General features: G+C 41.5%; 1 protein-coding gene across 2 annotated transcripts in view; it reads right to left on the bottom strand.

Moving 5' to 3' along the window:
- Positions 1-22,789, bottom strand: part of JARID2 (jumonji and AT-rich interaction domain containing 2) — a 272,215-nt gene that overhangs the window by 12,460 nt on the left and 236,966 nt on the right. Inside the window, exons 14-17 of one of the 2 annotated variants that reach the window (XM_040353751.1) lie at positions 17,211-17,393; positions 9,273-9,403; positions 7,882-8,065; positions 6,472-6,579 (exon numbers count right to left, since the gene is read on the bottom strand). In XM_040353751.1, the coding sequence (XP_040209685.1) occupies positions 6,472-6,579; positions 7,882-8,065; positions 9,273-9,403; positions 17,211-17,393 (606 nt within the window). Of the gene's footprint in view, positions 1-6,471; positions 6,580-7,881; positions 8,066-8,236; positions 8,357-9,272; positions 9,404-17,210; positions 17,394-22,789 lie in introns of those variants that run through there. The other variant, XM_040353752.1, reaches the window with a different exon arrangement.

The raw sequence follows: 22,789 nt of genomic DNA, 5'->3' as shown, positions 1-22,789 counted from the left end.
ACTGCATGGATCACAAGAAAAATGGACGCCGAGCGGCTGCTAGAGGCCAAACACAGTGTGGACCACAAGAACATGGCCGCTAGTGCAGATAGAAACACAGCATGGATCACAGCAAAAATGGTTGCCGAAAGCATGGAGCATATCTTATTTAGCGGACATACATGCAGTTCCCCACAGGTGAAACCCCCCCCCCCAGGTGAACCCCCGCCCCAGCAGCCAGCCTAGCTCAGGGAGCCTAGGGAAGGAAGGGAGGGGGGAAGGGAGAATAGAACCCCTTACTCACCTCTCCAGGAATGCCCAGCTCTGTCTTCCTGCCGAAGCAGGGGAATACTACTTACCCTTCCTGCGGGATTGTGCTGGAAGCATCCCAGACAGACCCTCTTCCGCATGGTGACAGAGGTGACTGTTGGCCCGGCTGCTGCGACTTAGCCCTATAGACCGGTCATATGCATGCCCTGGAGCGTATAGCTCACTGGCCCCTGTAGAGCGACAAGCATGTCGTGGACAACCCAGCGCATAGCTATTGTCGGAACACGCTCGATGGCGGAAACTGGGGAGACTACAAGGATCTGGGATCCAGCCTGTCACCCAGTCGGCAGTTGATCAAAGATCACAGGAACAAACAAACAAAAAAAATTCAAATAAACCTCCAGGCCTATGGCCCTGAAGGGAGCCATGTCTTCTCCTTAGCTAGGCAGAAAAAAACTGAGCTGCTGAGTGCAGGCTGAGGGGATATAGCCAGTAGAACCGCCCCCTGGGTAGGGCTGTTCAGCTTTGACGTTAACACATTCTGCCCAGTCACTCCTAAAGGAAGGCTAATACCCACTTTGTCACGATTAAGGCTGTGTCCGTCCATGAACGAAAGAGAAAATTAAGTTACACTATCTTCATTTAAAAGTTTCAATACAACAGAATATGTAAAAAGGAAATCAAGGCTGCAAAAAAATCAAAACGAATGACAGATTGCAAAAGTTAGTAGGATAAAATAAATATATGAATAGTAAAAAAGTCCGGTCTGATGCATGTAGGCCTTTAACAAAATAATCTAGAGTGGGTGACTGGGGACAAAGAGAAGGCAAATTTATTAAATACCTTCTTCTGCTCTGTGTATACAAAGGAGCATGGGGGAGCTCATGTCCATAATGGGGATGGTATTGACACTTGATTCACAATGGCTCAACATTGATATGGTCCAGAAATATTTAGACAGAATAAAGCACCTGCCACCAGATGGCATAAACCCACAGATCCTCTTTAACCGGTTCCCGACCAGCTCACACAGATATACTGCGGTGGAATGGCTCTCATGGGCAAGATCCCGTATATATACGACTTTGCCCAGGAGAGCCACCAGAGGATACGCGCACGGCACCGGAGGTGCACACGCCCACTGCATGACAGGGAGCCCAATGCGCGTGGTTGGTGCAATTGCCGCTGGCCACGCGCGATAGCATGCACGACTGGCTGAGGAGGAAGGCCAGATCGTGTCTTTCTACAAAGTAGAAAATACGATCTGTCATCTCCAACGACCGCACAATTGTCAGTTAAAGAAACGCAGTGCCGTATCGCAAAATATGGCCGTCATTGGGCAGCCAAATCTTCTGGGGCTGCAGCGGTTAATGACTGGAATAGTACCACTAGATTGGCGTAAGGCAAATGTGGTGGAAAAATTTAAAAAGGGAGCAAAGTCTTTACCAAGTAACTATAGACCTGTTAGTTTGACTTCTATAGTCGGGAAGATACTGGTGAGTTTCATAAAAGATAACAGATATGTTTTTGCTACAAAAAAAGACAATGGATTCATGAAACACAGAAGTTGTCAAATCTGAAAACCTTGGCCAGAGGGGTGGCTGTGGACATGGCATACTTGGATTTTGCAAAAATCGGTTTGTAAATGGATAGAAAACTGGCATGAAGACTGTATTCAGAGAATAGTGGTTAATGATTCATACTATGAATGGTCTAAGGTTATCAGTGATGTACCCCAAGGTTTAGTGTTGGGACCCTTACTTTTCAATATATTTATAAATGATATAGGGTCTAGTTCTCTGATTAAAAGTACTATTTCAGTCTTTGCAGATGACACCAAGCTATGCATTGGAATAACATCCTTACAGGATGCCTCTAACTTGCAAGCCAACCTCAATGCACTGTTTAATTGGACAACTAGGTGGCAAATGAGGTTTAGCCCACATTCACATTGGGCCGTTTTGACATGCAATTTGACATGTCAAATTACCGGCTATTGCCTGCAACGGCACTAACTCCCAAAAGTAGTTCCTGCACTACTTTTGGCGACTTCGGGGGCAATTTGAATAGACATCTGTGCATAAACCCTGAACAGATGTCTGTCAAATCACCCCCGAAGTCGGACTGCATTGCCGGTTAGAAATCGTGCGAGTTCAGCTTAACTCGCATGATTTCGAAACCCACACTCAATGTGAACCTGGGCTTAAAGTGGAGCTCCACCCTAAAGTGGAACTTCCGCTCATCGGAACCCTCCCCCCCTCAGGGGGGAGTGGGGTGCAGATACCTGTCTAAAGACAGATATTTGCACCCACTTCCGGCCACACAGTCCGCGGGTAGACTGCGGGCAGGACCTCAGATCCCGCCCCCCCCTGTTGTGTTCTGGGAAAGAGGCATGGAGGAGCTCAGCTATGAGTAAAGATTAAAGGAACTGAATTTATTCTCTATTGAGAAGAGGAGATTAAGGGGGATATGATCAACATGGATTATACAGAAGGGGTCCATAAGTGAACTTGGTGTGGAATTATTCACTTTAAGATCATCACAGAGGACAAGGGGTCAATCTTTAGGTTTAGAGAAAGAGAAATTTAAAGGCGAAGTTCACCTTATATATCTTTTTCTAAAATTCAGCTCAACTATGTACCAATATACCATTAAATGTACCTTGGTTGCAGAAAAATAGCCTTCTTTGATTTTGAGAACAAGGTCTTACCCCTGCTATATTTCCTAAAAGGTTTCAGAGACACCCTGGTATACAGACAGAAACAGAGGAACCATTAAGACACAGGAAGAAGTTTACCAGCTGACCTCATTAGCACACCTTCACCTACATTTTTACAGCAATCCCAGCATTTTTCCACGTGTTTTTAGTTTTGGTAAATCTACAGGAGATTGTACAATCAGACTGTATCCTGTATGGCCACATTTATACCCCTAATATTATGTTGTTGTGATTTCAGTGTCATCAATTGTTAAAGCGGTGGTTCCCCTAAAAATAAAGTTTTGACATTGCATTTGCTATAATAATTACAGTTAGAATCGGCTGGTTTTATTTTTAAAAATACCTCCGTACGTAGCGTTTGTATTATTCGTTCCCACCGCCACTGCCGGGTACGATGCTGGCGGTGGGCGTTCCTTGTTGATGGACAGGCATCCGACCGACGCATCCATCGCGTCACGAGATGCCGAAAGAAGCCGAACGTCGGTGCGGCTCTATACGGCTCTTTCGCAACGACGTTCGGCTTCTTTCGGCATCTCGTGACGCGATGGATGCGTCGGTCGGATGCCTGTCTATCAACAAGGAACGCCCACCGCCAGCATCGTACCCGGAAGTGGCGGTGGGAACGAATAATACAAACGCTACGTACGGAGGTATTTTTTACATAAAACCAGCCGATTCTAACTGTAATTATTATAGCAAATGCAATGTCAAAACTTTATTTTTAGGGGAACCACCCCTTTAAAGGCAAACCAAAACACAGAAGCAAACACATTTTGCCACATGAAAAAACAGGTGACAAATGCAGTAAGAAATGTGCAACTTGCGCCACGCCAAAATGTCCCATGAGCTACTTTGTCACATGTAGTGTAGCCCATTGAAATCAACAGGTTGCCCTATGTGTCACTGTAAAAACAAAGTAAAAAAACATGCACTCCCACTACTCTAGGTGGGAATGGGGCCTGAACGCATGGCAAACTACACAGAAAATGTGTGCTTTGCCATGCGTTTCAGAAACGCTGCAAATGTGCATTGTGTTTGTGTTGTAATTCTAAGTTGAAGGCTCCCCAAGTGCACCAAAAACTTTGGTAACGCACCCCACTCTGCTCCAATAAAAAATTCTGGAGCTTCTCTGGTGCGATTATTGTATGTAGGGAAGCCAATTAAAGTGAATAGTCTGCCCTATGCGTGACGAGTGAAAATAATCCAAAACAAACGCATGTGGGAATGTGCGTTTAATACGTGGAGATGTGAGCCTGACAACTGAGTGTCTCCGCCCACTCCCTCCTATGTACTCGTATAAAGATGGCCATACACTATGCAAGCAGATTGTACAATCTCTGTACAATTACCTTTAGATTTACCAAAACTATAGAATAGAAGGACCCACCTGAACAATCTATTCAATTTGTATCAAATCAGACAGGTCCTTGTTCTACATAGCTAATGGAAGATTTAAGGAGATTGTACAATCATATTGTATAGAAAGTGGGTGGAAGGTGGTATTGTAATGAGGAAGGTGTAGTCCAGAGTTGTGAACACACCCCAACACACCCTATCACACCCTCTTCTGTGATGCAACAAGGAAGTGAACGCTGAGAATCTGATAATCATTTAAAAAATTCAAATAAACTGACAAGATTTTAAACCTCCTGTGGATAATAAGTGGTAGAAAAGCACATTGGGATGGCTGGGCCACAAATGGCATTGGAAAACGCTTCTATTTATTATGAAAAATGAAATTCTGCCTGAAAAGGTGAACTTATCCTTTAATCGTCACAAATGGAAAGGCTTCTTCACAGTAAGAGCTGTGAAAATGTGGAATAGACTGCCTAAAATGCTGGTTCTGGCCAGCTCAGTAGATTGTTTAATAAAAGGCATTGGTTCTTTCCCAGATGCACATAAAAAAAACAGATACTAAAATTTAGGGGTAAAGTTGATCAAGGGAACGTCCAATTGCCTGTCGAAGGATCAGGAAGGCCTTTTTTCCCTGTTGGAGCAAATTGGATCATGTTTTTTTTTTTTGCCTTCCTCTGGACTATCTGTGGTTATAGATTGTATATCTGGAGGGTGCGTGTGTGCGCTTTTTTAAATTGAAAGACTTGTGTCCCTTTTCAACCAGATTAACTATGATACCAGGTGTATTTATGAGCAACAGGCCCATTGTGGAAAAGTTGTGGAATTACTATTTGAGGTAATTGTAGCTGTATTGGGGCAATTACAAACAAGAACAATAGCCTACATTATGTGATACTTTATTTGCACTAACATCCACATTTTCAGGACAAGCTTTGGGGGTATGCCCCTTCTTCAAGGTCAAAGCAATACTCTATTATTTTAGGAATTTAGTGTATGATTTAAAACTGCAGTCAGTGGGAGTAGGGTCTGTCTGAAGGAAATAAGGGGAATGGGGGTTGCAGCATCACAAAAAGGCAAAACCAGCTGTCTGCATTCTATTATTCTACTAGTAGAATGTGGAGGGATGGTTAAAGCAGTATAAAGTGATAAACATTCTTATTGGTATGCCTAAACATACATTTAATTCTGAAGATTGTATATTCTTTGGGTGATTCATGTTCTGATTGCAGATTATTATGCACTCATCACAAAGACTGATTTGATTTCTTATGATGTTAAAACAAATCCATAATTTATCGGTAAGAACTAGACCCACAATGTTTAAGCTGCAGTTGTATCTGTGAGGTTAAGTGATCAGTGGCCAGGAAGGATCAAAGAGATAAGCAACCAAGCAATGGCAGGTAGCTAAGTGAACAGTGGTTGGCCAGGGGCAGCTGACAAAGAGAGCATAGAGCAGTAACCAGGCAGAGGTAGATGGCAAACAGAGCAGTATCCAGGCAGGTGGCAATGAGATCAGTGACCAAACATGGTGCAAGTGGTGAAGATATCAGTGAAAAGAGGGGCAAGTGGGGAAGAGGATCGGTGATGAAGAAGGAGGAGTTGGTGAAGAGATAAGTGACCAGACAGGGGAAGGTGGCGAAGGGTACAGTGACAAGAAAGGGGTAGGTGGTGAAGTTCAGTGACAAAAAAGGGGTAAGTGATGAAGAGGATTAGTGAACAGACAGGGGCAGGTTGTGAAGAGGTCAGTGACAAAAAAGGGCTAGGTGGCGAAGAGATGAGCAACAAGGAAGGGTCAGGTGGTAAAGAGATGAGCAACAAGGAAGGGGCACGTGGTGAAAAGATGAGCAACAAGGAAGAGGCAAGGTGGTGAAAAGATGAGCAACAAGGAAGAGGCAAGGTGGTGAAGAGATGAGCAACAAGGAAGGGGCAAGGGTGGTGAAGCGATAAGTGAGCTTTGTCATAGGAATGTCTATCAATTGTTTCATTACCTCACTGCTCACAGAAACTAAATGCATGTAATCCTTATTATACTTGTCGGTAAGCCTGTATATAATATGGAACTCCAGTGTTTAGTAACCTATGAATATTTCTCATTTAAAAAAGTAATTTGAAAGATGCATATTTTCACAGCAAAAACATTTAATTACCTCATCATATCGATACATTAGCTTTAATCCTCGACACGACTTCTGCTTCTCCACATGACGTAATGCACACTCCAGGCAGAACACAACATTCTCATTCTCCTGCACAACCTTTGAAAAGGAAGAAGACCGAAAACAGTATTAAATACAAGAATACAAGCATGTCCTAAACTAGCACTGGTCTGTTTAGGAACCTTTAAGGATGGAATGAGATCTGTACTGTACTCGCCAGTAGCCCTAAGGCAGTGGTGGCCAAAGTTTGATTTTGAGATGCTTGAGCTCTGCAACTGACTCCTCTATATGACTCCATACATTCTAAAAAATAAAATATCTGAGCTGAAGCTCATTCATTATCAATAATCTATATGCGAGGATGTAAGCCTCTATAGATATTTGCAGCCATTTACACTGCAAGACAGTAGATCACAGCCGTATCAAAGTTTACTGCAGAGCTATTGCAGATTGTATTTACTTTTTGTGCACCAAAGATGTATAAATATATAAAATATCCTTGTATCAACACAGCGCAACACAGGAGTGTCCTCTAGCAGTTATCAAATATGTAATGTGTCACAAGGCATTGCAAGCAAGCATCCCATCATGGTATATGATAGCATTCTACATCATGTAAGTGACTGATAATATACATCATATAAATTCATTAAAGCTTCAGATCGCAGCTGTGGATTTACATAAAGTGGAAATTGTTACTGCTTTTAAATCATTTCATCTTACCCTATAATTCTGTAAACATAAGAAAACATTATTGTATGTTTTGTACAGAAAACACTGAATTGACCCTAAGCTGGCTACATAACTTTCCCCAATAATTTCACTTTTTTTCGCGCTAAGATTGCCATTTGTTTGTTTATGTCATTATAGCAGAAATTCTGCTGTTTATATGCTGGCTGCAGAGGTATCTGTAATGAAGGGTACGGGTCATGCTCCATCAGCTGGCCATGTATGCACTGTATGAATAGGGGGAGGAACTCGTTTTGGATTGCACCATCTTTTTTTTACAACGACCAGTCTTGCTCCTACAAGGTGTGGAAAGGTTACACTTTGTAGTACTGACAAATATTACTGAATTCTATTTTTGGAGTTTGGCTGTTTCTAGGATGAATGCTAGGGGCCTTTTCACACCCATACAGATGCAAAGGAAGCACATCAAAAAGTAACATCTAGCCACACTAAATTAATAATTCAAAATGCAACAATTAAATTGTAGAGCACTGAAAATCCAGTGTTAACAGCAGCAGCGTGCTTACATTTCCCAAGCAGCATTGTCAAAAAATCTCTACATATTTACCATTAGTACCCCAATGAATATGCTTGCAAATGAGACTTAGAAGGTTGACTTTGTTTGACAGTTTTGTCAATGGGTACTTGTCAGCAAAGTCTTCAGTTACTCACCATGGAAAGATAACAGAGGTGCTGGCATATTTGACATCTCCTCTCTGAATTCTCCAACTGCAACCATTTCCGAGGTTTCTTCTTCCCATCTACAATCGAGATGCTGGTGTCGTGACTTCCGTATCGTGCAGAAGAGTGGAGACCCGCCTCAAAGAGCTCCTTTCTCTGCCTCAACTCTGTATCCCTGACCAACAAAACAGCAAGTTAGAAACTGCATTGCCCGCCACTCAACCCCGACTACAAAGCTCTTCTGCCTCTTTGTAATGAAGGGCAAGTGACACTATAACTATATCCACCTAAACAGGAAAGATATTTGTTAACAGCATATAGCCTATATGCAAACAGTTCATAATTATTTTTTTGTATTTCTTTTGATTTCAAACAAACTGCTTTTATGAGCACGGAGAGATGGGACAAGTTACAACACATAGTTACGATTATTGTTCATCAACAGGTACCCCATTGGCCACAATAGCTATATAGTAGACAAAAAAAACAGTATTACAGGGGAAACAGCACCATATCATACACGAATACCAGTAAGCATTGTAAGTGCATGTAACCGGTTTAGCTGGGCAATGCATCTAATCTGAGCAGCGCGCACTCGCTCGTTCGTTTATAACGGTGACAGATTTTGGAACCTGTCTGGCCATAATGATTGAAAATATAGAGGTGACTTTGAAAAGCACCAAGTGCTAAATACACTTGGTCCCCAGGGAGTTGTAAATGTTTAAATTATATATCTTCTTGGAGTTTGATCAAGCATTAATATTATATTTAAGGTAAATGTTTAAATGATAGATCTTCTTGGAGTATGATCAAGCATTAATATTATATTCAAGGTTTTCAATATGTCTGCTACATACAGAAAAGCCATCTTGTACCGACGAACCAACTGGTTTGCCTAAAAGGAGGAATTAGCAGCCAGCAAGAGAGAACAAACCGTTTAGGCCTTATGCACACTGGGCATTTAGCCCCACTGATGCATTAGAGTCCAGAGTTTAGGTGCAAATGGAAGGAACATGTACACTGTCAAGCAGCCTGTAAAAGGCTATGAAAGGCTGACAGCTGCTATGGTTGGACGAGTGCTTCCAATATCTCGAGCAGTATGCGCCCAAGGACGAATTCTTGGAATGCAGACTGCTTGTGCTGCGAGCATTTGTCCCTGGCGGCATACTGCCATAAATTTTACCACTGCTTGGTGAACTGTCCGGCTGCAGCAGCTTTCAGCCTCCCAAAGTTTTACAGACTGCCAGCAGTAGGGCTGGATGGTGCACCTGTGCCTTCCACCTGAACCTAAATGCCAGAGTTCCATGCGCTGGGGTGCATTCATGTGCATTAGACCTTAAATAGTCACAGTGAACATATACAACAGGCCTCTTTTCTATTACCTGAGCTCTCCGAGCAGAGTAGAAATGACACCCAGAGTTGGACCGTTTTCTTTTTTTGCCTCTGCTGTTGCAATTTGATACAGTAATTTCTCCATAGAGAACGGCTTTGCTATGTGTCGACGTTTCATTTCCTGTGAAAGAGACATTTATTTGTAAAGTTTGCAAGGAAAAAAAATAAACATCAAATGCTGTGCACTAAATCTTCCTGATAAGCAGTTAGCAGTGGTGAGCAGGTGTGAGTTAGGCTATCTAGATATACCTTACAGTTAGTCATTATCCCCCATATGTAAAAATAGCATACATACATATGATCAAGTATTTTCTTTGGTTCAGGTAGATGACATATTTTAGTGCCATATATTTTGAGATCACACTTAAGCCCTGTACACACGATCGGATATCTGATGGAATCTAATCCGATGGGTTTTTTCATCGGATATCGGATGAAGCTGACTTTCATCAGTCTTGCCTACATACCATTAGTCAAAAATCCGACCGCGTCCAAAGCGGTGACGTAAAACACAACGACGTGCTGAGAAAAATGAAGTTCAATGCTTTCGAGCATGCGTCGACTTGATTCTGAGCATGCATGGAGTTCCATACAGACGATCGTTTTTTTTCGATCCTTTTTTTTTATCCATAGGAAAATTTTAAAACCTGTTCTATTTTTTTTTTCACCGATGGAAAACAAACCGATGGGGCCCACACACGATCGGTTTGTCCGATGAAAACTATCCATCGGTCCGTTTTCATCAAACTAACCGATCGTGCGTACAGGGCTTTAGTGTTCTGAAAACACTATACATGAGGGGTAGGAATCTCGTCTCAGGTGCCGTAGACCTAGGGTTTGACAACAGTAAAGTAGCAAAATGTCTCCCTTTGTGTGGTTTGTCTGCAGGATAAGTCTCTCTACTGTCCTCTTTCAGTAGAATAAAAATGTGTCCATAGACGACAGACTGATACATTTTATCCATCACTTCTGTAGCATGTATACCCGCATCGGTGTACACTGTTATAGGTGATCTATCCATATTATACTACTATGAAAACACAGAGGCACCACTTAACATGAAAGAAGAATATTATTGGTAATAACTGGTGGTACCCTCTTTCAATACTTTTATGAAGAACTTCAAAACTCAGCATACCCACAGCCAATGGATTGTCTATAAGCCATGTTGAGTCGATATGCAAAGCATCATATCATATATTTAAGCTTGGGAAAAGGAACTGGATTATACATCTACACAAAACCAGACTGAATGCATCCTGCTCATAGCACACAAAGCATTGATATCCAACAAAATTAAGGAAACATGTTATAAGCTTCTTACATATTACAAAACACTAGGCATGCTACAAAAGATGTATCCTTAGAGTGCACTAGTATCGTGGTGCTGCAAAAGCACGGGAGCACCCTGCTACACATTTTATGAGAATACCCTGTTTACACTTCGTTATGGTCTGTAGTCCAGGCACTATGGCCCAGATTCACAAAAGATATACGACGGCGTATCTCCTGATACGCCGTCGTATCTCTGTTTTAGGGTCTTCCTAACTATCAGTTACTCATAGTTAGCCCTAAGATCCGACAGGTGTAATTGAATTACACTGTCAGATCTTAGGATGCAATACCTCGGCCGCCGCTGGGGGGAGTTTGCGTCGTAAACCAGCGTCGGATATGCAAATTAGTAGTTACGGCGATCCACGCGATCGGTTTTTCGCGTTCGCTACATCGCTGCTAGTCTAGTTTCCCGTCGCAAAGTTAGTCGTCGTTTTTGCTGCCCTAACTTTACACAGCCCACGTATGTGCTGTATAAAGTATGGCCGTTGTTCCCGCGTCGAAATTTGAATTTTTTTTGTCCTTGCGTAAGACGTCCGGGAATACGAAAGTACGCTACCCACGTCGCCGTTCGAAAAAATTACGTCACTTCACGCAAAGCACGGCGGGGATTTCAAAGCGGAGCATGCGCAGTAGGTCTGGCACGGGAGCGCGCCTAATTTAAATGGCACACGCCCCTTTGAATTACGCGGGCTTACGCCGGAGGCCGCCAGCGCAAGTTTTCATGCAAGTGCTTTGAGAATCAGACACTTGCGATGAAAACTTGCGGCGGTGTAACGTATCTACGATACGTTACGCCGCCGCGATTCTACGTGAATCTGGGCCTATGTTACAAACTTACTGAGGTCCTGATTAGTAATGCCCATATGGCTTTCCTGTTTTACATTAACCACTTTCCAGTCAAGAAATAAAATATACACTGCTAATCCGCCTAGTAAATGCTGCCAGAGCATGCATTCCTATTTCATGGAAATACTTCCTCTTCCATTTTGACCCAATTATTTTTTGCAAACCATGCAAATGGAAGATTTATAGTGATCTATGGTGAAGAAAAAAAATGGTATTACTTGCGAGACTTCTGTGCCACGCTGGAATAAAGTTTTCATCTTTACAAAATCTCACTTGACTATATTTCTCCTTTATCATAGCACTAACTTTGGTCTTCTGTTTACATTTTCAAATACCTATACCACTCTTTCCCTCATCCGCTGCAGGCCAAGGCTGATGACACTGCTCTTTACTCTTTCCCCTCCCCCTTTTTTCCCTCTTTCCCACATAATTTCCCCTTCTCATCAATATACAAGTTCTTAAAACAGAGGTACACACCTTCTATGCTTCATCTTTCAACAGTTACAAGCTTTTTCCGGTAGAAAAGTCAATTGTACTGCATTCACATTCACCTTTTCTATTGTATGGAACTGTATCTACTCTGTTTAGCTCTGTACCTTGAGAGTTTTCTTAAAATAAACTAGCTTTAAAAAAAAAAAAATGCAGGAGCCAATGGATACTTTTAAGAAGTCAAAAGATGTTATTGTCTTAAATTCTCCAATAATTCTACTGTTATTTTCAGTCACAGCTTGTCTAAACAAGAATTAGACTAATGTATCCCAACATAAAACATCGCTAAGTTGTGTGCTGAGAACATAGACCTGTATGCCAATAGGGTGCACAGGTACAAGTGTTTGTACAAATCTACAAAATGACTGTGAAGGCAATAGGTTTGATTTCCTAAATGGAAAAATGCTGTTCACTTTGTAAAGTAAATATTAATGTACTTCTAAAGGCAGAAGTTTTTTTATTTTTTTTATTCAATGCATTCTATGCATTAAAGTTAAAAAAACCTTCAGCAAGCAGCTTTACCCTCAGACCCCCTCCCCTTAAAATTACCTGAGCCCGATCTCGGTCCAGCGATGTGCACAAGAGCCGAAGCACTGAGTTAACAGTTTCAAGCCCTTTGTAGCCCAAAGTCCACATTAACTGAGGCCTGAGTGTCCTCCTGATAGAACTTGGTAAATGTGTGAATGGAGAATATTGGATACAGATGTTTAATGCTGAAAGGGCCACGCGAGAACAGCTCTGGTGCAATGATTTTTTCCTTTTGGACGTATGCTCCAGAAAGAAGCTGCCTTATCCATCTAGCATCTGGTGGAGCAGGAAGAAGGGTGTTCTTTACAAGGGCCCAGGGGCAGGACAAAAAGGGACTTGCACAAAGAAATTAGGGGAAGGAGGAAAAGGCTTCATCCTAGAAATGTGGTTACTTCCTGGGACTATTTGGGCATATATCCCGACTAAGTTGAAAGGTTATATAGTTAAGCAATATTGTCATTAAAAAAAATGCTATCCTCAAAATAAAAAAAAATGAAATAAAAAAAAAAAACATCACTACCCCAGGGACAACATTGTCTCTGTGCTGGTAATGGTCGTTATTTGTATTTATTTTTTTGATATGTTAACTTTTTTCATTTTGTTGATAACATTTTTTAATGACAATATTGCTTGAATAAACTATATAACCTTTCCACTTAGTCTGGATATATGCCGAAATAGTCCCAGGAAGTAGCCACTTTTCTAGGGTGAACCCTTTTCCTCCTCCTCCTAATTTCTTTGTATGCTGCCGGTTGGGTGGGGCCATATTGCTCTAATGCTAGAAATATTATCAAAAAGGGATTCAGTCTTGGGAATAGAGTCTGTGGCATTCAAATCAATCCTGGACACATCCATAGGACTATTTCTATTGCTAATAAGCAATACAACTTTTCAGATTGCAGGCTCTGTGCTATGAGAACACAGGTCTGTTAGGAATCAAAGGATCTAATATGGTATCCTGTTGCAAAATGTTCCAGTGGTCATTTCAATATTTTTTTTCCATGTATCTGGATCTGGAGTGATGCGGTGTGATAAACCGTATCGGAATCTGATCATTATTGGATGTTTTTACTGTGCTATTTGACCAGATGTGAAGTGAAAGTTTTTTCAACTGTATTGAATGGATATCCCTTATCAGAGAACTTATCTTTGTTTCTCAGAGCAAGCTTAAAGTATAATCAAAAAAATTAAAAAGCTACAGAGACTCTAGATTTCCTCTGTAATCTGTTAGGCATGTTCCAATGCCAAAGACCCAAGGGCCAGATTCACGTAGAATCGCGGCGACGCAACGTATCGTAGATACCTTACATCGCCGCAAGTTTTCATCGCAAGTGCCTGATTCACAAAGCACTTGCATGAAAACTTACGCTGGCGGCCTCCGGTGTAAGCCCGCGTAATTCAAAGGGGCGTGTGCCATTTAAATTAGGCGCGCTCCCACGCCAGACCTACTGCGCATGCTCCGTTTTGAAATTCCCACCGTGCTTTGCGCGAAGTGACGTCATTTTTTCGAACGGCGACGTGCGTAGCGTACTTTCGTATTCCCGGACGTCTTACACAAAAACAAAACATTTTTCAATTTCGACGCGGGAACGACGGCCATACTTTATACAGCACATACGTGGGCTGTGTAAAGTTAGGGCAGCTAAAACGACGACTAACTTTGCGACGGGAAACTAGACTAGCAGCGACGTAGCAAACGCGAAAAACCGTCGTGGATCGCCGTAACTACTAATTTGTATACCCGACGCTGGTTTACGACGCAAACTCCCCCCCAGCGGCGGCCGAGGTATTGCATCCTAAGATCCGACAGTGTAATTCAATTACACCTGTCGGATCTTAGGGCTAACTATGCGTAACTGATTCTATGAATCAGTCGCATAGTTAGGAAGACCCTAAAACAGTAATACGACGGCGTATCAGGAGATACACCGTCGTATCTATTTTGTGAATCTGGGCCATAGTGCTTAACATGTCAATTTGACCATAGGAAAAAAGAAATCTTACAGGTGAATGGAAAGTTATTCTATTTCTCAGTTTTTTTTTTGCTGCTCAACAAAGTTTGTCGTTTATTGCTTACAATGTCCACGCGGGTTACTGTATGTTGGACATAACATCAGAGCATTCAGAGCTAGATCAGCGAATATTGCAGAGCCATAGAAGGCAGCTCTATTAACTACAGTATACCCAGACACTTCATTGAGGTCCATGAACAGTCCACCCAGGGTCTTATGCCGCGTACACACGATCGGTCAATCCGATGAGAACGGTCTGATGGACTGTTTTCATCAGACCAAACCGATCGTGTGTGGGCCCCATCGGTTATTTATCCATCGGTTAAAAAATTTGAAACTTGTTTTAAAATTAACCGATGGATACCTAACTGATAGAAGAAAAAATTATCGTTCGTCGAAGACGCATGCTTGGAAGCATTGAACTTCGTTTTTTTCAGCACGTCGTTGTGTTTTACGTCACTGCGTTCTGACACGATCGTTTTTTTTAATTGATGGTGTATAGGCACGACTGACCATCAGTCAGCTTCATCGGTTAACTGATGGAAAAATCCATCAAACTGTTCTCATCGGATTGACCGATCGTGTGTACAGGGCATTAGAGTGTAAATTATTCCATCCAATTGTACCAGTGCAGAATGGTTCAAGGATCCCTGAAAACCCTCCTCTTCAGAGAAGCCTATCCTACCCACATCTAACAACTATATTTTAACTTTGCCCACCTGATCACCCCCCACATCTACTACCCTCTGTTCCACTTCACCCTCCCTTCTAGATTGTAAGCTCTAACGAGCAGGGCCCTCTGATCATTCCTGTATTAAATTGTATTGTAACTATAATGTCTTCCCTGATGTTGTAAAGCGCTGCGTAAACTGTTGGCGCTATATAAATCCTGTATAATAATAATAATAATAATAATTGGCTCTGCGAATGTGAAATGTTCTGGATTTTAAACTTAAAGGGGTTGTAAAGGAAAAAAATGTTTTCATAATAAGCATCCTTTACCTGCAGACATTAATCTTTTCACTTCCTCATTGTTCGTTTTTGCTCAAAAGTTTCTCTATTTCTTCTCTGTTCACTTCCTGCTTGTCCGATTGTTACTCACCACCGTGAAGGGAGGCTTTGCTGCGGTGGTCAGTGACGTGCTCGCCCCCTCCTGGGAACTACATCTGTGCGGCAGGACCCTCTCTACGTGTTAGAGACTTCAAAGAGGTGTGAATTACTGGGCGTGCCGCAATGCATACTGGGAAATGTAGTTCTTACATAAACGAGCACCGCAAACCAGGAAGTGAATGAGAGAACAGAAACTAGAACGTCAGAGGTGATATAGATGAAGGAATTTAATAGGTATTTACTCGTTTTTAAACAGAATCATTACACTATTCTGTCTGTCTACCTTGCAGACATTAATTTTAGGCACATTTTTTTTTCCTTTACAACTCCTTTAAACACTTTGAGGCCCCAGGGACTCAATAAAGAATTAGAACTAAATACAGCAATCTAACACCCCACTGGCATCTCATTAAATCCAAATTTCAATTAAACCTTATTTTCCTAAAATAGCATCTCCACCTTATTTTACATGTAGATTTCGATTGTGCTGCAATATGTTCGCACACCGTATAAGCATTTCCACTGGTGTTTACATACAGGTTTCCCCCTGCAATTTGATAAAATTCATTCTCCGCATACAAAAATAAATTTTCCAAACTTTGCACTTAATTGTTCCACACACTACCATATAACTGATTAATGATGCCTATTTTTGGCATCTAGGCATTAATACATCAATAAGCTCAATATCACAAGATTGACCTATTAAGAATCCAATCAACATTAGAACATGTTGTTAACTTTTTATTATTCATATTCTATTTCTCAGTTTTTAGTTTTGAGTATGGATAGATACGCTTGTTCTGCTCATATCTACATACAGCCAGGTGCTAATGTAATCTATTTCAATGCCAGTTATTCACTCATTCCTCTACTTAGGTGTTGTTTTAGGTTTTAGGTTTTAATATATATATATATATATATATATATATATATATATATATATATATTTATATTATTTTAGTTTATTTTCCTTACATATTCTGTGCTGACGGTTTGGGTCTAGTTGGTGCAATAACTTATGCATTTTCTTCGGATTTTTACATTACCTTGGGAAGGAAAAGGGGTTGTTAGGCATGCAGACAGAGGCATAAAAATCAGAGGAGCGCTGGAGGTCTGAGTTCATGAACAGGGTTGGGAAGCCAAGGAAGAAAGTAGAGACACCAAGGAGAGCAAAACGCTCAAGGCAATGGCATTGGGGAGAAGAAGAGTGGGAACAGAAGAGGAGAGCAGTAACTGCACAGAGCGCAATAAAAACTGTCAGGAGTTCTAATCCCTCTCCACTCTATCCAAAACTAGAAAGAAAAAATTTCCTTTAGTTACACCTTAAAAATTTAACAGTGACTGCAGTACTGGAATGGAGGAAAGGTAGGAGACAGGGGCAACAGGAGAGGTGAGCAAAACAGCTTTTCTTTTGTAGGACACTTTCATTTTAATTGATTTGTTTTTTTCCCAAATCGACAGGGTTGCTTTAATTAAGCGCTTATAGCTAATTAAATCTTTTACAGCTCCTGTTATAGAATTCAAATTTTTTTTGCATAATAATTTAAATGTAAAAAAAAAGAGGTTATATGCATGGTTGTAGCAGGCAGTATGAAATATGTATACCTTGGCAGTTTTGAAGCCCATGCTTGTCCACTGGGTGGTAGCAAAGTGCACAGTTTCAGAAACACTGTAGCCACAGCACACTTTTGACACAAAGGATCCTGGGAAGCAGACGACAAACTGTCCACTCTGCTGTACAGTACGGTGTACTTTGATCCCCTCTTTGCAAAGCACCTCTGGGGAGATCTGCAAGAAGGATATATGTTAATAAAATGATTATTGCTTGTTGATCGAAACATCCAAGCAGCAGGCTGTGGAAGTGTAAATACAAGATGAAGCCAATGCCCCTCCCCCACGTCTCTTGACAGGCGGCCATGACTGATATTTTACTTACACTATACAGTAGGCACAATGTTAGAGAAAAGAACAAAATAAGACATACAGAACCCAATCACTGTAAAATGGCCAGAAAACCTTCAATGTCATGTTAGGAGAGAGATGAGCTTGTCATAGAGGAATGTCTATGTTTTGGTATATTAGTTTGGACAATGAAAATACTTCACTGTAATAACAGGACATTATAATGCTTCAATATCACACAATTACAAATGAAGTAGCTGTAACTAAAACCTTTTTTGTTTGCTTGCTGAGGAGAGACTAAGGAAGGCTAAAAAAGTGTGCAGGTTTGTTTGCTGGCTGTGTACCAAAAGACATTCCCCTTCACTTCTTTTCCCTCAGACGCAACAAGAAGTTTGAGGAAATCTCCCATTTTATGTAGCCTGGACAATCCGCGCTACCCCCTCTGTTACAAGGTGCACACGTGCAAATATGATTTTAATTGAATAATGAATGAAAGTGCTGCAATTAAATACGAAAGCCTAAATACTCCAGAAATATTGGAAAAAATTGCGCAACCAAATAAATAAAATTGTATATAAAGTGTCCTTAATCCAATGACGGATTCCACAAAAAATATAAAAATATATATAAAAAAAAAAAAAATTATATATAATTTTTAAATAAATGTCCTTCTCAATTAAAACAAAAATTACAGAGACTCCACTGTGGATGGATTCCCCTGGCAGATGAAAATAAAGGTGTATGGATCTTCCTCAATGCAATTCCCACAAATCAATGTAAGAGATGGCTCCTTACCAGATCCATAGGATCCCTATCACGGGGATCAAGCAGGATCTGCAAACAAACACTCCTCGGCTGATTACACGGCTTCCCGATCTCCTCCTCTGCTGACAGTCTAGAGATATTAAACCAGGAACCTGCAAATTCCTTCCGGGGAAATAATCGACTTCAGGCTGAACCTGATTGTTCCAGGGATGGGGATGAGCTCATCCCCATCCCTGGATATATATATTTTTGTTTTTATATATATTTTTATATTATTTTATTGTTGTGGAATCCGTCATTGGATTAAGGACACTTTGTTATACAATTTTGTTTGTATTTGGTTGCGCAATTTTTTCCAATCTCCCATTTTAGACAGCTGTAAATGGAACACATACCCTATTACAAGATTTCCTCTCACCTCTTATTTGGGGGATTCAAAAATGTTGGATTTCCAGACACATTCTTGTTCTGAGACAATAGTCACCAGTACACAAGGAGGGATGAATCTCCGGATGGGAACACAGCAATGAAAACCTCCCTTCCCCATGCTACTATTGAAACTATAAAAAAAGGTTTTGCTTATCTCTACTTGTTTATGCGTTTAAAAACATTGTACTAGTAATAAACTCAGTTGTGGGATGGCCAGAACAAATAGACTGAGCTATACATACCAATATACTGTACTGCACACTCATGAAAATATACTTATAAGTGGTTCTAAAGGCTCAAGGTTTTTTACCTTAATGCGATCCATGCATGAAGGTAAAAAAACCTTCGCTGTGCAGCAGCCCCCAAAACACCCCCTAATACTTACCTGAGCCCCATTGCAATCCAGCAATGAGCACGAGAGCCTCGGGCTCCCCAGAGACTCTCTCATTGGCTCCCGCTGCTGTCAATCACAGCCAGCGAGCCAATGAGGAGAGAGAGGGGGCAGGCCAGGCTGTGTGTGAATGGGCATGCAGACTCGCAGCTCGGGAATGAGCCTGCTTGGGTGCTCCCATTGCAAGCTGCTTGCTTACACAGCATACTCATACAGATTTCCATACAAAGGCAAAACATGAACATCCTCTAGTAATATTCCTTTAGATGCTACAGGTAACATACCATTAGAAACACAACAGCGGGCCATTTATACAACATGCCACTAATTCCACCAGTAGAGCAATATACATTTACCAAAGAGCAGGAGGGTAGATAACCAAGAACCCTATAATACATATCAACCCTGAAATACATATTAAAGGAACTCTTTACGGCAATAGTCTATCCATGACTAGCTGTGGTAGGGCTAGCCCCTGTACATGCAGCCAACCCTGCCAAATGGTTTGAAATTCACGTTGAGCACTGCAGTGCTCTCTCAATAATAAAGAATAAACATAATCCACCCATTAAGTTCTAGTTGGGGAGGGTAGGAAACAATACCTAACAATTAACTTTCTCACAAGATACAGAAGTCTCATGCAGTGTTGCCAACCTACCAGATTGAAATTTACTGACAAGACCCAAAATTTACTGGCTCAGCCAAGTTTTTACTGACAGTTCGAAAAGTTACAAAATTACAGTTTTAAGTACAAATTCCAGTATTTATGGTACAAATAAGTACAATATGCAATTAGAAATGTGATTTAGGGTAGGTATTAAAGCAAAAAACATTTTTTTTTTATATATAGTAAGTAAGTAGCTCAGGGACTGGACTCAGGAGGGCAATACATTAGAATGGGTGATGCACACATGAAATTGACTCTCACAGTCATACGGACAGCAGTGTGCAGCAGCACAGGTCACAAAACCTTGTGAAACATATGTAAACCAGTGAAGACATATGCTAGAATAAATTACAAAATGAACAATCCTCATGTGTTAGTAATGAAAAAACATTTGAAAACACCATTGATTGCATTCAACAGAAAAAAGTCCATAAATCAGGTGAATAGATGGAAAGGAATCACATCTGTAACCAAAGCAAGAGAAAGAATCCTCCTCCACCAGTGTGAAAGTCCTTAGATGGTACATTCAAATATATCACAGATGAAAAGTGACAACCCATCCACTGAAATCCTCCACCGACAGAGCACACAGATCTACTTACCAGATCCTGGTGGTCCCTTAATTATAGGGGTCCCCAGGTAGCATGTAGATTATACAGAGACTGCTGGGCTTAGCTGGATACAAACAGCCTTGATAGGGATCATCTCCTCATCTCAATGCACTAAGTGCCCCTTGAAGACGTGATTTTTCACAAAACTAGTAGGGCGGAATGAGCGGCACATTGGCATCACCCTCCTGGACTGCTCGGATTCCCTATACGGACGTGTGTGTCTGCATGTATCCGGCCGGTACAGCAGACTCAAGGCTTTCTAATCACTGCAAAATTGTGAGTGTTTAGTGTGTACGTTTTATATACATTAAAGTTTTAAAAGGTTTTACACGATTGAGGCATTTTTTGTCTTTTTCCATATCCATGTAATGTGGCCACCACTGCTTTGGAGCATTGAGATGAGGAGATGATCCCTATCAGGCTGTTTGTATCCAGCGAAGCCCAGCAGTCTCTGTATATCTACATGCTACCTGGGGTCCCCTATAATTAGGGGACCGCCGGGATCTGGTAAGCAGATCTGTGTGCTCTGTCGGTGGAGGATTTCAGTGGATGGGTTGTCACTTTTCATCTGTGATATATTTGAATATACCATCTAAGGACTTTCACACTGGTGGAGGAGGATTCTTTCTCTTGCTTTGGTTATAGATGCGATTCCTTTCAATCTATTCACCCGATTTATGGACTATTTTCTGTTGAATGCAACCAATGTTTTTTTCAAATGTTTTTTCATTACTTACACATGAGGATTGTTCATCTTGTAATTTATTCTAGCACGTCTTCACTGGTTTACATGTTTCACAAGGTTTTAGCACGATTTTTCTTTCCAATTGTTGATCACTGTTTAATGTTACACAGCAAGTCGCAGCTTCATATTTGCTTCACTAGCAACATTTATATACCCGTGAACTTACTGGTTCTTTTTTTGTCACATTAGCGCAGTTTATTCCCTTCTTTTTTCACCAACACGACATGCCCTTTCCCGAGTCACAGTAACATTCTCTCTCCATGCCAGGTGGTACCTTCAGTCCACTGCAGTCCAAACAACACTGACAGTCCCACTCCTGGCCTGTCTTACTCCCATCCTGCAGACCCACACACAAGGTTATGGTTGCTCCGCTCGGCTCTCTTGCACCACGACACGCTCAGACACCGCCTCCACCAGACCCACCCCCCCCCACTGGCACCACCCAAACACACTGTAGCAGGTACTTGGATGGTCTCAGCTAGCTCCGCCGAGCTGCCTATGCACAGTTCCGAGCCGAGTGTCACAGCCATATTTTTTACTGGCAACCTTTTCCTCTTACTGGCAGGAGAAAAGTGCCCATTTTTTACTGGCTGCCAGTAAAAAGACTGGCGGCTGGCAACACTGGTCTCATGAGAGGCCGAAAAGGAAATGACAGGTATTTATTCCAGTGCAGAGTCCAAAATGTCACTTCTAATCTTTTCCAAATCTTGATTCCAATGGTTTTACGATACAGTATAGCATGGTTTTGAATGGTAGCCAGGAGAGCCACATAAATGTGAGAAATCATCCTCCATTTATGGGAACACTGAGTAACATTGGATACGAGTGGAGAATCCTTCAATGTCAAAAGAGATAAGAGGGATTGTGCCTGCAGAGCATGCTGGACTTTAAGTTATTAAGTTATTTAGGTATACGTCACCTCGCAAATCGGCCACTAGGGGCGTGTGCGCGCTGCCGGAGGCGCTCGCGCGCCCCCATCTCGCCCCTGATCCCGACGCACGTGCCCGGCGGGTGCGATCACTGCCGGGCACCCGCGATCGCTCGTTACAGAGCGAGAACCGGGATCTGTGTGTGTAAATGCACAGCTCCCGGTCCTGTCAGGGGGGGAAATGACCTATCGTCTGTTCATACAATGTATGAACAGCGATTTGTCATTTTCCTATGTCAGTCCCACCCCCCCTTCAGTTAGAACACACCCAGGGAACATGATTAACCCCTTCCTCGCCCCTAGTGTTAACCCCCTCACTGCCAGTGGCATTTTTATAGTAATCAATGCATTTTTATAGCACTGATCGCTATAAAAATTCCAATGGTCCCAAAAATGTGTCAAAAAAGTGTCCGAATTGTCCACCATAATGTCGCAGTACCAAAAAAAAAAAAAAAAAATCGCTGATCGCCGCCATTACTAGTAAAAAAAAAAATATTAATAAAAATGCCATAAAACTATCCTCTATTTTGTAAACGCTATAACTTTTGCGCAAACCAATCAATAAACGCTTATTGCGATTTTAACGAAAAATATGTAGAAGAATACGTATCGGCCTAAACTGAGGAAAAAAACTTTTTTTTAATATTTTTGGGGGATATTTATTATAGCAAAAAGTAAAAAATTGTCGCTCTATTTTTGTTTTTGCGCAGAGGTGATCAAATACCACTAAAAGAAATCTCTATTTG

Source organism: Rana temporaria, chromosome 5 (assembly GCF_905171775.1).
Source record: "Rana temporaria chromosome 5, aRanTem1.1, whole genome shotgun sequence".
Taxonomy (NCBI): Eukaryota; Metazoa; Chordata; class Amphibia; order Anura; family Ranidae; genus Rana; species Rana temporaria.
The sequence above is the reverse complement of the archived record's forward strand: the minus strand, read 5'-3'. Positions and strand labels throughout refer to the sequence as shown.